The following is a 16184-nucleotide window of genomic DNA, read 5'->3' as shown; positions in this document are numbered from 1 at the left end:
GATGTGTTTTTCATCTGCTGCACTAAGTGTCCTTGGCTGACCACTGCGTCTACGATCCTCAATGTTGCCCGTTTCTTTGTGCTTCTTCAAAAGAGCTTTTAAAAAAACATCTTGAAACCCCAGTCTGCTTTGACATCTTTGTCTGGGAGAGACCTTGCTGATGCAGTATAACTACCTTGTGTCTTGTTGCTGTGCTCAGTCTTGCCATGGTGTATGACCTGTGACATGAAGTCTTCCACAACCTCACCTTGGTAGAAGACTTTGGCTGTTCCTCACCTAGTTTTAAGCCTCCTACAAAGCTGTGTCTGTTTCAGTTAATGACTGTGTTTCAACCCACATGTAAAATTGATGATCATTAGCACTTCAGTATAATTGGTTGATCATACACCTGACTATAATCCTACAAAATCCCCGACTTTGTGTACCTATAAGAATTGTTGCTGGTTTGAAAGCAAAGCGTAGTAACACCAAATATTGATTTGATTTAGATTTGTCTTTGTTCGCTCACTGATCATTTTGTAAATTGATAAAAATAAACAATTAATATTTATATTTTTGAAAGCATTCTTAGTTTACAGCATTTTTTCACACCTGCCTAAAACTTTTGCACAGTATTGTACTTCACTGATAAACACACAGCTGTAGAGGAGCATAAGGCTCCATGATCAAAGTTTCATATTGAGTTATCACTTCAGTCCGTATTCACCCGCTCCCTCTCTCTCTCCCTCCCTCTGAGCGCCTGCACAGCAGCTCTCCCCCTCTCTGTGCTGCGAGTCTGCATCACAGTTTTTTCTATTATATGATGTTTTTTAAAGTCTTATTAAGGTGAATGAGGCTCCATGTTCATTTGCATACAGAACGGAAAAGTGAAATCCGATCACAAGTGGTCACCGGAGACGCATTTGGAGATGCATTGAAATGCAAATGTGAACTTACAGCTGACCACTTGTGATTGGATCACCCAGGACACATGTTAAAACCAGGTATGTTAAGGGCCTCTGAGACTCGTTTTGTGTCTGTATGGTGGGTCCCAATCTGCATTCGTTTTAACATAATATAAGGTACTACCTTTAGCTTGGAGGGTTATTTCGTTTCTTTCTGCCCATCTCGTCTATCTATGTAAATCCAGGTTCTCTCTCACTGTACTTTTTATAATACCTTGTGTCTTGAAAAACTGTGAAAAAGTGTGTTAAGCTCAATACACAGGTTGTGCCTACATGCATAGCGAAGAAGAACCTGCTTATGTTTATAGCTGAATTATTTTTGCAACATTGCCAGGACGTTTTACAACCATTCCTAAGTTAGTTAGCTAGTTAACAGCTACAAGTTAGGCTATAGAAAACTGAATTAGTCTTTAACATTGTATCGGGGGTTTTTGGTTTGTTTTTTTCTGTCTTAGTTTTCTCCTTCACTAATAGCATCGTCATTATTGTAATTACTTTAGGGCTGCAACTAACAACTATTTTGATAATCGAATCATCTGACGATTATTTCTACGATGAATCGATTATTAATCGGATAAAAAGAAAAAAAGCTCTATTTTAGTATTAGCATTATATTCAAAGCAAAAAATATCAAATCTTGTTTTCTTGTACAATGCAATGTTAATATATCAATTATGTAACTCATTTCATATCTTGTTGATTTACTTACTACGAATTTCACATGAAAAAGGAAAGTACAGACAAGGCCACTACAATAAAAAAGGACATTGGGGATGCAGCCATGAACTGAATATAACAGGGAAATGTAACTAACCAAAATATGATAAATAATCAGACACTGTTCAAGTTTCTGTTCTGAATAAATAAAATAATCACTCTAGTCCGTCTCTAACTAATGGCATGAAGTATTTAAAAACTCTATAACGTTATGTTACACTCCAGTGTCTCTCTGACTGAATTTCAGCTAATTTGCGATATGTTAGTGTCTGTTGCAGCGATCTGCCTGATGGTGTGGCTGCGTGCGTGCTGCTGTGTGCGCGTGACGGCGGCCGTGCTGCTGCGTGCGTGTAACAGCGGGCACGCTGCTCTGCGGCACACCTCAGCAGGTGAGTGCAATTCAACTAATCAGCCGTACACACCACAAAGGCCCCAGTAGTTTGGCTGTGTGCAAGACGGCGGAGGACAGCAGAAGCAAAGCTGAAGAAGCGTCACATATTAATCAAACGCATGGGACAAAGGACTCGAATCGAAAGGGCTACCGGTAAGCTCACGTCTCTTCAATGGACTCTGAAATGTGATCTCTGGCTGTGTTGTGGTCCATGTATTGGGGTAAATTAATTGTACTGTCTGTTGTTGATGGGAGAGATTAACATTGTTTTAGACGGTAAAGTTCAGTTTAAAGGTAGCACTTGTCTTTGCAATTGGCTTAACATTTATTTAGATATTAGACTGTTAAGATGTGGGTACAATTTGTGCTTATTTCGTTTCTTTGGGTTACCTACCTTATTTACCTTAAAATATTTGTTTAAATTGTAAAACAAATTGTGGCCCAATTAGGTTGCTTAAAACTGTGCTTAAAAATAGTTAAAATATAGTGAATTTTTTGCTTCATTAAAATGCAAAGTAAAAATAATTAATTTATGTAAAAAAATAAGGTTTTTTTCTGTTAAAAAAGTATGAGTGTTAAAAATGTGATAGAAATACATGTCACGTCTAAAATCTGTATAATATTTTCACCTTCCTTGTTATTGGTCAAAATAAACTGAAGATCGAGTGAAATCCTGAGTCTGGTAAAGTCTTTCCTTTTTCAAGTGTGGGAAGCCATGATGTTTTAAATTCACTTGACAGTGAAAAACCGCCTGTGACCAGTGACCAGCGAAGACTCCACTTGCAGCCACAACCGAGAGGGAGGACACTCCACCTGGGGGCCTGGAGGATAAAGCCTTCTGTCCGTCAGCCGAAGAGAACAAAATGGCCGAGTCAAAGTCACTCAATGAACTGAAGGTAGAGAGGACCACAGTTAAGAGACTTTTCTCCCATCTTGCCAATAGCATTACGAGGACCCACATGTAGATGTCTATGGAGGAGTTACAGGAGAACTTCAAGAAGCTTACACTAGAGGGCTCCAGAGTCATGGAGGCAAACGAAGAAGTGGAGGCCGCTTACATGGCAGAGTGCAACGCAGCTACTGCAGAGAAGCTGAGCGACCTACAGAGAACCGACATAAAGAAGACGGAGAAAGAATGTGAGCAAAAGACAAAAGAAGTTAAACTCCTAATCCGAGAGACACTCTGGGCCACATATGGAGAAAAAGACCTGTCCTTGGCTCTACAAGTTGCAGAGGCTGATTGCAGGAACGTCTCCTCAACTCAGCCAGACACAACTGTGGAGGCATATGAGTTTATGCTGACCCACTTAGAGAAGTTGGTGCACATGGCGCACCAGAACTGGAACCGCTTGGCTCCGCCTGCTGGGCAAAAAGACTTTGATTATCGTGTAAGAGACCTCGAGGTGCACCTTCCCAAGCTGGTGTCGTGGAAGGCCGCCCTCATCAAAGCAGCAAGTATAAAGACAGATAATGAACAAGAACCAATGTTAGTCCGCAGCTTAGCCCCAGTGGCAGCGATAAAGCTAAAAGCCACAGCCCTACCAAAGTTCGCCGGCAACCAGCGAGACTACTACAGATGGAGGAAAGAATGTAAGGCTCTGCAAAAGCAAGGTGAACTGACCGGTTCCAAAGAGGTGGAGAAATTTCAACTGCTCGATAGCCTCAAAGACAAGGTGGCCAGAGATCTACGGCTGTCAACATACAGCTCATCAGACAAGATCTTCCGAGTCCTGGAGAACCGGTTTGGGAACCAAGCCACCATCGCTCTCGAGATCGTCGAAGAGCTACAAGCAACTCCACCAGTCAGGTGCGGCCATCCAAGAAGAATCATAGAGCTCATCCAAACTGTGGAAAAGGCCCTCTATGATTTAAATGAACTAGGCAATGCAGACGCCATATAGAACCCACTAGTGACTAAATCCATTGAGGGCAAGCTCCGAGAAACTCTGAAGAAAGACTGGCTCACCTATGCTGCTGATGAGGGAAACACTGTTAACCACCAGAACTTGACAAGCTCATCATGTTTCTGAAGTCACAAGAATCCATATATGAACAACTAGATCAGCTGAGAGACGTCGTCGAACCCGCCAAGGAGAAGACCAAGTTCCTAAAGTACGCCAGAACAAAGACAACCAAGTCCAGCAGTGAAACAGTAGGCTGCATCATTTGCGGGGACCCAAAGCACAGAAAGAAACTGTATTTCTGCGGAAGGTTTAGGACCAACCTGAACCATCAGAGAAAAGGGACACAGCACAACAGCTTGGTGCCTGCAAGAAAAAACTACTTACCTGTGCGGGAATCCAGAGTGCAAAGACCAACACCACTATCTTCTCTGTCCAGTTGCCAGACCCCAGTCCCAAAGAACAGTCCGATCCGGTCCAGTGAGAGCTGAGGGCAAAAGATAAACCGATGCCCAAGAAGAGTTTCTCTCCAAACTTTCACCTGAGCTGGCGCTGCAGTGTCGAGACGCCTTCTGCAACGTCACATCCAGGGCATACAACTCCACTGCAGCTGAGAGAGACCTTCTGGAGGAAAACGGCTTAAACGAGTATCCAATGATCCTGATGCTCCTTGACGTCACTGCCAACAATGGACAAAGAGTTGGGACCCTCATTGACCTGGCATAAGACGTGAACTATATAACACATAGAGCTGCAAGCAAGTTGAACCTTAGAAGTGAAGACGTGACACTGGTGGTTTATGGCGTTGGAGGGATGAAGGTGTCTGTTGCAACTAAGCGCTACCTCCTCAAGATACGTATTAAAACTCCAAGAGGGACTCTCAAGTCACATCAACTGATCTGCTATGGACTTGATAAAATTGCAGTAGTTCACAGACATGTTCCAGCCGTCAAGTTACAGAAGATCTTCCCGGATGATCCCATCAAAGACCTTGCAAGACCCAGAGAAATACAACTCCTGATCAGCCACAAAGAAGGCCAGCTGGTACCCCAGAAAGTTCGTTCCGTCGGTGACCTGGTGCTCTGGGACGGCCCGCTCGGCAAGACCATCGGAGGCACGCACCCGGACTTCTTCGAAAAAGTCACCTTAATGGCCCATACGTCAAAAACACACTTTGCAAGATCCATGAGAACTGCAGCAGTCAAGTACAGTGAACTCACCTGTAAAGATCCAGTCTCCTGCCAGTCTCCCGACCATCCCCGCACCCAGTCCAATACAGCCACTAGCAGCAAAGACTTTCTGAAGCGGTGGAAGTGGGAAAGCATTGGAGCCGCTTGTGAGCCGAGATGTGGAGGATGTCGCTGCGGGAATTGCCAACCTGGGGGGAAAGAAATGACACTGGCTGAAGAAAGAGAGATGGAGATGGTGAGAAATGGCTTGACGTATGTGAACGGAGACCACCACAGCCCTGAACCACACTGGAACTCCAAGTATCCATGGACAGAAGATCCAGCATCTCTACCCAACAACAAGAGAGCAGTTGAAGCCACATTCCACAGAACGGAGAAGAGGCTGGCGAAGGAACCAGAGTGGAAGACGGCCTACGCTTCACAAGTCCATGAAATGGTTAATCGCAAAGCTGCAGTGAAGCTGCCCAAAGAAGTTCTGCAGAGCTGGACCGGGCCAGTGTGGTACATAAGTCACCTGATCGCACCAAATCCACATTCAGTCTCCACCCCAGTGAGGCTAGTATGGAACAGCAGCCAGAAGTACAGAGGCCTGAGCTTGAACGACATACTGATCAAGGGTCCTGACGTCCTGAACTCGATCAGAGCTGTCCTGCTGAGGTTCCGAGCTGGTGTCTTTGCTGCCCTTGGTGACATCCCCATGATGTACAACTCTGTCTGGTTGGAGGAGAGAAAGGTCCACCTGCACAGGTTCCTGTGGCGCAACACTGAAGATGCTGAAATAGAAGATTTCGCCATAACAAGAGTCAACATTGGAGACAAACCTTCTGGTTGCATAGCCAAAGTCAGCCTTGCGAGAGATCGCCAACTTGCCTCCATTCAGCCACTTCAAAGAAGAGAAACGTGTGCTGGAGGAAGACGCATATGTCGATGATATCATGACCCCTCACAACAACCTCGACCACCAACTCCTCACGTCCAACATCGAGCAGATCCTTAAAGCTGGAGGATTCTTCATGAAGCCCTGGTTCTACTCCGATCAAAGTGGGAGGAAAGGGCCGAGAGGTGAGAAGATGGAGTCAAAGTCCATGATCCTGCCGAACCAGCTCACTGAAGAGGATAACAAAGCCCTCGGCCTCGGTTACACCATTGAAGATGACAAGCTACACGTCATGGTTGCAGTGAACTTCTCCAAGAAGAAGAAGAAAATGCGCCTCGGTCAGGACTTACTGAGAGAAGAAGGACAAACCCAAGATCCACTCACCAGAAGACAACGGTTAAGCCAAGTCTCTGGTCTCTATGATCCACTTGGCCTAGTGGCTCCTGCAAAACAGAAGGGAGCCATTCTGATCCGAAGAGCTTTTCAAGAAGCAAAAGTAATGACACAGAAGACACCTGGGATGCCGCCTTGTCTAAAGAACTCAGAAAAGACGCCATAAAGCTCCTCGAAGAGTATGCTGACCTGAGTCAACTCAGATTCAACAGACCCCTGACGCCGCCAGATCCATGTGTAAGACCAAGTGGCATCACCTTCTCGGACGGCAGTGAGCACGCATATGGCGCTGTGCTGTACCTACACTGGAGTTGCAGCCATGGTGTCATCGTGAGGCTAGTCGAGTCTAAGGCAAAGCTGACCCCTCTCGACCACAAGGGTGACCCTGTGAAAGCGGAGATGTGCGGAGCAGTCTTTGCCACCCGGTTGAAGAACTACTTCCAGAGACACTGCCGAATCGAAGTCGAGAGGTGTTACCATCTCGTCGACAGTCAGACCGTCTTGGGCGCAATACAGCGTGAGAGTTATGGCTACCAGACCCTCTTCGCGAACCGAGTTGGCGAGATCCAGAGCAGCACCGACGTCCGAGATTGGTGGTGGATTCCAGGGCCGGTGAACGTTGCAGATATCATCACTAGAGGGGCCAGTCCCGATGACTTAACTGAGGAATCTGAGTGGCAGTCGGGTCCAAAGTTCTTCCTGAGTGTGAGTGGCCGAAGACTTCGCCGCACAAGCAAGAGACAATATCACAAAAATTCAGAAGAAAACATTTGTCGCAGCACTCACCCGAAGTCATCAGAAAGCGCAAGATCGGAGTCCAAAAGACAGAGCCCAAGTTCAGTAGACCACCTGCAGTAGCAGCAGTCCAAAAGCTATTTGATGAAAGACGCTTCAGCAATCTAAGATGGCTGGTCGGGAAGATACCATGGACTTGAAGAGCAGCAAATAAGTTCCTGCGTGTCAAGATTGGAGATAACAAAAAGTGGGAGGCAGTACCTTCATCTGGTGTCATCACGATCAACGAAAGAGAAGATGTGTTCCGAGACCTATGCCTGGCAGCACAAGAGGGCGTAAACTTTCCGAACACAACAACTGACTGGTTGTCTACAAAGATCAAACAAGTGGACTCCTGATGTGTGGTGGAAGGATCCAGACCTTCAGAGAGGACCGCAAAGCTGTTCCCCTGCTACCTTTCCAGGCCTGGATCTCCACCCTCCTAGCCTGAGAAGCACACAGTGAGGGACATGACGGAGTGGCAGTAACTTTGCTGCGGATCCGAAGGAAAGCATGGGTCATCAAAGGAAGGATTATTGCCCAAAAAGTCGTTGACAAGTGTGTTGTTTGCAAGAAGGCAAAAGCTAAAACCTGACAGCAAATAATGGGAAACTTGCCTGAAGAGAGGTCGAGTCCGGCTACACCATTTCAATTCACGTCTGTCGACATGTTCGGACCGTACCAAGTGAAGGATGATGTCAAGAGGAGAGTGAGCATGAAAGTATGGGGCGTGCTCTTCTGCTGTATGTCAAGCCGAGCCATCCATGTCGAACTGGCAAACACACTAGCAACAGAGAGCTTTCTACATGCTTACCAGAGATTCACTTCTGTCCGAGGCCATCCCCAGAAGATCTGGTCCGATCCGGGTAGGAACTTTATTGGAGCAAAACCTGTCCTGGAAGAGATGTACACTTACCTGAGACAACAAAGCAAATAGTCACTTGAAGAATATGCTGCCAAAAATGGGACCTACTGGATATGTAGAATCCATCCAGCCGATTCACCTGACCGAAATGGCGCCGCCGAAGCTGCTGTCAAGGTCATCAAAAGAGCTCTCCAAAGTCTTGGTAGAGGAGAAGGCCTTACCTTCAGCAAATTCCTGACAGTGCTCAAGCTAGCTGCCAACCTTGCCAACGAAAGACCTATGGATGCTAGAGTCCAGAGCCGTGAAGACCGCATCCAATACATCACTCCGAACACCCTGTTGCTTGGTCGAGCCACACAGAGTGGAGATTTCAGGACATTCGACTACACCACCTACCCCTTCAAAAGGCTGCAAGAGATGCAAACTCAAGTTAGCTACTTTTGGAAGTCCTGGAGCCAACTTGCAGGTCCAAACCTGTTCGTCCGCAGCGAGTGGCATACTGCTGAAAGAAACTTTGCCATTGGAGACATAGTTTGGCTCTGCGACCAAAATGCACTAAGGGGGCAGTTCAAGCTAGCAAGAGTTGTCAGTGTGAATGCAGATTCCAAAGGCATCATCCGGGATGTCCATGTGAAAGTCTCTCCGAGTGGGTGTGTTCAGGTGAAGACTCCGAAACCTGTCGCCAAAGAATCCGGGTCCAAGGAGAAGGATTTCCAGGGTACCGTACTGCATCGAGACGTCCAAGCCCTCCCTAACCCAGTAGTTTGGCTGTGTGCAAGACGGCGGAGGACAGCAGAAGCAAAGTTGAAGAAGCTTCACATATTAATCAAACGCATGGGACAAAGGACTTGAATCGAAAGGGCTACCGCTAAGCTGACGGACAAACACACGAGTTAAGTTAATTTAAACACAACCTGACGGACAGAAATACATTCCATCAGTTTTCTTTCCATGTTGTGACGGTTTAATAGAGCCGGGCATTAACTTTATCAAGAGTTAGCTTTAAAATAGCTTTACCAGTGGCGTTAGCTTATTAACAGCTTTACTACTATGGTATGCTGGATCAGCGGCCCGGATATGGGCCTATCACAAAACAGAGAGGAGAGAAAATAGATGGAGTTTCAGTCTGCTACTGAAAATTAGAAACCGTAATCCATGTAAACGGACACTAATCTACCGGAGGCGGGCACATCATCAACACTGCACAACAAACGGATACTCCTCATTGAAAAATAATTGTTTATCCCAGAGGAGACCGGAGATGTTGTAACTTCCTGTAATTCATCATGTAAGCTACAAAAGCCACATCATTGGCATTACTTTATGTCTTTATGGTATATATGCCAAGTTACTTTGTGTGGTTGTTGTGGGCTCAGGGAAAAGACATGTGGGTGGGTGGCTGGTGAGAGCCTTTATGTATGTATGTATGTATGTATGTATGTATGTCTTGTGACTATGTCTTATGTACTACTTTGTATGTTTGTTTTTTTGTAGGACTACCTTGAAAACAAGATGGTTCATCTCAAGAGGTTATCCGTCAATAAGCTTCTTATAAATACACCAGGTCCTTGTTGTTCAAAGGTTATCCGATTGGATTAAATGTATTGGATTGGATCAAATCTTGAAAATGGGTTGTTCAAAACAAAAAATGGATTACATAATCGGATAAGATCAGGTAATCTAATCTTGGCGTTTTATCTGGATAAAACCTCCACTTTGGGTTGTTCAAAATGTTTGAGTAGGATTGGGATACCTTTGATCCCAAACATCAGGATTACCCTGATCCAAGATCATTGTAGGCTATTTTGAACAATATTGCAAATCAGTGAGTTGAACTGCTACAATATTCATGTCACAGGATTGTTGTAACTTGGTATGTTTATAATTCACTGTAATTCACAAGTTTGATAACATGCCAACATTTACATATTGACATTACCATTTACAGTTTGTATTTCATAGTTACATGGGAAGTCATACAGATCAGAAAAGATGTTCTGTAAGTTTCCTGCCTACATAAGGGGTCTGGTGAAAGGTGCTATTGATGTGCTTTAAAGTTGCAGCCATTTTGATTTTTTTTTGTATATTTCTCAGTAATTCAACGCTAAATGGCTTTAACATTCTATTATTTGACTATAACCCATGTTATCAGGGGAAATACGAACTGTTGTTAACCATAGCCTATACAGTTATTTTATTTTTTGTACCTATTTACTTCCCACTTCAACATCAAGTTCAACCGCTGATGATGCAAGCATGGGCTGAGTAGCAGCATGATAGACTTAATACAGTCCCAAGAGTTTTGGCTCAAGTCATTTAAATCTTTGAAAAGAGGAATGTGGAAAACAGACTGCAGGCAGAAATGATTGTCTTGATACTGCTCAGTCCATGGTTACCTGTAATATGAGAAGGAGAATCCAGTGGCAAGCAGAGCTTTGCTGCCACCAAGTTGTGTTCTGAAATAAACTGTATTTCAGTTTATGGCAAGTAGCCCACTAAGGTTTTACGCTGCCCCTCATTAAAATGGTCCTCATAGTAAAACAGATCAAAAGAAAAAATAAAAGAACTTTCATTATCTAAACTACAAATATGCAAAATTACAAGTAATTGTTTGATCACACTGGCCAGGGCCTCCTGTCTGTGTGATGATACAGAATGGTTACTGTGTTCATATTTCAATATGATACCATCATAATTAAGGTAAATTACAGACACCCTCCAGTGAAAATCAATTTTTTGACCTTGTAAACATCTCCATGTGGTGTCTTTCAAGATATACCGGAGACAACAGAGGCAGTCATCGCCATGGCTTGTCCTTTCTGCTTTTAAACTGCAGTGTGCAGTGTAAGGACAGGCTGAACAAAATGTTTTCAGAATGGCAGGGTTTGAGATTTCACAAACCTAAGGAGTAGGGCTGCACGTTTAATTGTATTAATCTCGCAATCTCATTTCTAAATGACAACGATTCTGCTGCATTTTCATTCGGGACATCAGCTTCATCAAAACAAGCACTCCCCCTTTCTCCCTCAACAAATGACAACGCAGCATTACACCAGGTGATGCAGAGCGGCAGTAACTGGCCAAAACAAACCCATGTGAGAGTGAGTTGGCGAATGACAGTGTCAGATAATTCGAGTGAGGAAACCTTACATTTCCTCAGTGTCCTTACTAGGACAAATAAAACGATTAATTAATCCAGAAGAAAACCATGCTGATGGTGGTGAGATCGAGATGAGGAATCCGACCAACCAATAAGATACGTTTGTTGGCCAGTAGAAAGATGTGGCTCTGCACTTTCTTTCTAGTACTTTTATGGATCCGATTCCCGTCCTGGCAGAGGTGAGCCAGGGCTCCATTGTTTACACCAGGGATCAGCTGATGGGACTCCGACACAGCGGCATTGCTAGCGAGAGACCTGAATCCCCAAGGAGCTAAGAAGGAAATACCGGGGCTGCAAATCAGGTAGGAAGCAGTGGCTACAGGACTGTGAAGGCTCTGTGAACTGTCCATTTGTGTGACCACAGCGTTAACCAGGACGGGGCCTCAATCATCCCACCGGCATTATCTATGACATCAGCAGCTCCATAACATGAGGTGGCTTGTAAGTGAGAGTATTCCCGTTAACAGCGTCATCTCGTCCTGGTGCTGGTTAATGCTACTGCTACATAAACGGACCGTTCACGGAGCAGACGTGCAGTTTACTGTTAGAGGCTACACCTGCAGAGGCTTACAGGAAGCAGGTGAGCAGTTTAATAAGGTGACTGTGACGGGGCTGATCACGCTGATTATATATTTATATTATTACGTTTGATCATTAGTAGCAATGGTTGATGACATAGAACTATCGTATTAATAAACTGCAGCCCACAAGTCTATTAATATTTGTTTTATAAAGAATGTGTCGCTCCAACTGTACTCTCTACTTTTTCATGCGGGTGCCAGAGTCTGAACCAAGAGTGAGAAAAGAAGTGAGGGGGGGGTTATTATAAGCAAATAGACTTCAAAGTCTCAAATGATGAAAAGTATGATTGTTAATAATAAACATGAAAACATACTGCATTTATCAGGTATAATTTCCTGTATTTTTTTAAATCGCAATAAATATCGAATTAATTTTCGCGAAGCAAAAATGTATTGTAATGTATGTTTTTCCCAATATCGCGCAGCCCTAATTCTATTCTATTGTTTTTATGTTCAGTTTAAGATTGATTAGACATTTGCACTTAAGACTTACACTTACACTTAAAACATTAAGTATTAAGCATTCCCGTTCTGTTGTCCAAAGTTGATGTGCCGGTCCTATCAGGCACCTTCATATTTTTTGTTGCATTTCTTTTTGTATCATGTAAATGAGTGCAATAAATATTTAAATTGAGAAAAAAAATCCTGAGAGAATTGTGATCTCAATTCTAAGTAAGAAAATTGTGATTCTCATTTTATCCAGAATCGTGCAGCCCTACCAAGGAGCCAGTCCCATTAATGGACGGGGTGACGCTATGCATAACATTGGGACTGGGCGATATTACAATATATCTTGTCAAAATCATATGAAAATGTCTATCGTATGTGTTTTTCTATTTCGTCGATATCCTGATTTACAGCAATTGAGCGTGACGGCCGGGTGCATGTCAACAGCGTGTCCGCTGTGGCTTCAGCTGGGCTGATCCTGCCAGCCCTGTCTTTCTACATGAGTTTTGGTTTAATAAAGGCCATAAACAATTTGAATATGTTCGCTTTATAAAAGTCATTTAGATGTTTTATATGCAGGAAAGAATGAAGAGGTGTCTGCTCAACTGTAAATAATAATAATACATTAACCACTCACTTCACTTTATTTTACCTGGCTGTTTACCATATCCAGGGGTAGTTTAGGGGGTCTGAACAGAAAAAGATCTTATTTACACTCAATTAACACACAGCAAAAACAACCGTCTGAGCCAAGACGGCGCGAGAGAGCTAGGGGGAGAGAGAAGGATAGCGCCAGAGATACGTCCGTAATGTTGTTATTAATTATTTTTTTACTAACATAATGTAGGTAAAGGCCCACGTGAGACTTATGACTACATTTTATTTCAAAGAAAATTAATATAAGGAGCCTTGTGAGTGACTTTATCTACCGAACAACCAAGGGGAGACAGAATGCTAGATGGGGCTTTTACTTTGAAATTCCGGAAGTGTTACTTTCCATCTGACTTTCCATGCCTTTGACATTCTCTACAGGAAGAGATGTTAATATTGCTGTCATTTATTTATTCATTTATTATTATTTATTTTTTCCATATCGCCCAGCCCTACACAACATTATGTGCAACCTATGGCAACTACTTTGGCAATGCATGAGCCAGCTGTAACAGTCATCATAATTTCTGCAAACTCACTCCTGACAACCAACATTACTACTACTAATTACTACATTTCAAGCTGGTCTTTAAGTTATGTCCAAAGTCGATCCTATGGGCCACTACTGCTACTATTCTCTCACTACTACACTATATCTAAGATTAGTGACATAGATAATAACACTGTAGTGTACATTGAGGCGCCTTACACTGTTCAGTGGTTTTAGGGTGAATTAAATATGAACTAAATGCAGCATAACTGTAGGTTTTGGTCCTGGGGCAAAAGCGATGACTGTGATAACATGATTTGATGAACATTGTGTAAGTGTATTGCATGAAATAGAACTATACTAATATTTGGATATTTTTTGTCAACTTCAGCTAAGGGGCTCTCCACTCCTTTCTTACAAAGGATACCCTGATGATAATTACTGACAAGAAATGTGATAATTCTTAAATTGGACAAAATGTAAATCTTTACATCAAGCCTTAAAAAATGTTGTATGGTACAGTAGGAATCAATCCTGTCGATACTGCAGTGTTACTAGCTGTAGGCTATAAATAACCAGGTAAACATGGATATTGTGAAGACAGATTCTTAGTATATTTGCTCTAAAACTGCATTAGTTTCTCGTTACTATTGCAGCCTGTCTTGCTCATTGTTATAGCCACTGTATATCGTACATCAGTATTCATGGTAGTCTACATCGAAAGCTCCCAGAATGATAACTTGATATTTGTTTGCATTATTACCTTGACCTGATTGTGGTATTCAGTGTGGTTGCTTGCTTAGTTTGCAGACCGTCGGAGTTTAAATTACATGATCCCTAGAAATAGCCGCCAGATGCTTCAACATCATCTATCAGTACCAGCCACTGCTCTGTAGGTAGGCTACTGTCATTACTTCAAAACCAACGGCACCAACAAGATAGAGCCTGACAGATCGATTCACCGGCTCTGATATGAGGACATTTGAGTCAGTTAGTCAGTCTGTGACTAATAACCTGCTTTGCACCTCTGCTAAAGACAGGCAGATAGATAGATAGATAGATAGATAGATAGATAGATAGATAGATTTTACCTCTACAAAATAAAAGCACGGTAGCAAAGTGACGCTGTCCTTGGTGTCATTCCCGCCTTTCAGCCGCTCCTTTGCACGAGACATCACGAGCTGTCGGTGGTCTCTCCCGTTGCCGGGAGACAGTGAGCAGTATTTGATTCCCGTCGTAATTTTGTGCGAAATTCCGACCGAGTCCCGTCACCTAAAGCCTTTAGCGGCGGAACTCCATCGCCCGGTGTGGTGAACTGGAACTGTCGATGCCTGTTAATGTGATTTGTCCGTGGTCACCGCTAAATGCGGGGTTTTGGCTGCAAAAATCGCAGCAGCGCAGGACTGGCACTGTCCCCCTGGCACTGTTTCTACTATGTACTGGCATTAAACATTGTACAAATATTCCTTCGTCAGATGTATACTGTGCTATAAGGAGAGAAATACACCATGCTCATCCATTCGCTCCCCCTCTTCAGCTCTGCTCTGCTCTGCTGCAGCAGGTGACCGCTGTTAAGTTAGTAAAAAACTCAATCAACAATACTTCCTGTCGTGATCTTCAAAATAAACGCGTATGACATTACCTTAGAACCCCCGCTTCCTATTCAATTAATCATTCCACTGATATTTGAAACGAGATCTGCATACATCTTTATTATGCTGTAGGCCTAGTCTTAATTTTTATCTCCAGAGCAGCTGTTTTATTTTGATAGTACAATCATACTTCATATAGCATTCTCTCTACTACTGTCAATCTTGACCAATATCAGGTGCGGGACAGTGTTGAGGTGAATTGAGTGAAGGTGAATATAATGATGTGTCACTCTGCACCGATTTTGGTTTAAGGTGACTTTTTAAGAACCACAAACCATTCTGCTTCACTAAGTTAGTAAAGGGCAGGGTATCTCTCTAGGTTTTTGATATTTGATATTTTTAGTTGTAGCTGTCAGATTTGTTATTTTACTCAATTATTCTTAAAGCTCCTGTGAGGAGTTTTAGCCAGTTATGAAACAGACTGAAAAAAATACTGATGCATCTACATGACCTAAAGGCAACTGACACCCTCAGAAGATTGATTATTCCTCGTAATTTATTAATGCCCCTTTTGCAGTCGCAATTTACAGCACGCATACCGAAAGTACCTTCATTTTCATTTTCTGCAGTTAAAGAATTTGAAATTAAAAGTAAGTAGTACATGTGACCGTGAAAAGACAGCTTGAGTTCTTTTGATGTTTGTTACAGGATACTACGCATATAGGACAGGATCAGCAAAGAGATAAAATACAAAAAAAAGCCACTTTGGCCACAGGGGTCACCAAGATCAACACATGATGGAAAATTCCTAAGAGTATCTTTAAATAAGACATTTATTTTATATTGTTATATATAAGGGAGAATGTATAATGAGCAGGTTGTTATCGCAGAATGGAACCCTGACAGGGTGAATAGGTCTTACAGTATAGGTATCCCATACTGTGTTTGGTTTAATGTTTACTTCATGTGCTGTTCTCAGTTTTGTAGATCTCTCTGTTGCAGCCTGCAGTTTTTGCATCTTTGAGCCTTTATTCCTTTCCAGGGGCGGATCTAGAAAATATTCATGGGGTGGCAGGAGATTTTGAGGGGTGGCACCTCATGGCAAAAGTATATATGCTGATGTAATCGCAGTCATATCAATCAATATTCACTTGGAAAGCCCCCAAATTAAGATTTTAACTCAATAACATTTGGCTACATTATTGTGGCAC

The 16184-nt window shown here is 43.1% G+C and overlaps 1 protein-coding gene across 1 annotated transcript in view; it reads right to left on the bottom strand.

Moving 5' to 3' along the window:
- Positions 1–14908, bottom strand: part of LOC138611472 (phospholipid phosphatase-related protein type 4-like) — a 128669-nt gene extending 113761 nt beyond the window's left edge. The window contains exon 1 of the mRNA XM_069684615.1: positions 14473–14908. Within this exon, the coding sequence (XP_069540716.1) occupies positions 14473–14556 (84 nt within the window). The 5' untranslated portion in view covers positions 14557–14908. The remainder of the gene's footprint in view (positions 1–14472) is intronic.
- Positions 14909–16184: the final 1276 nt, after the last annotated feature.

Source organism: Semicossyphus pulcher, unplaced genomic scaffold (genome assembly GCF_022749685.1).
Source record: "Semicossyphus pulcher isolate SPU_LCO1_2020_fin unplaced genomic scaffold, fSemPul1.0.p SCAF_7, whole genome shotgun sequence".
Classification (NCBI taxonomy): Eukaryota; Metazoa; Chordata; class Actinopteri; order Labriformes; family Labridae; genus Semicossyphus; species Semicossyphus pulcher.
Note: the sequence above shows the minus strand (reverse complement) of the source record. Positions and strands in the feature narration are given on the sequence as shown.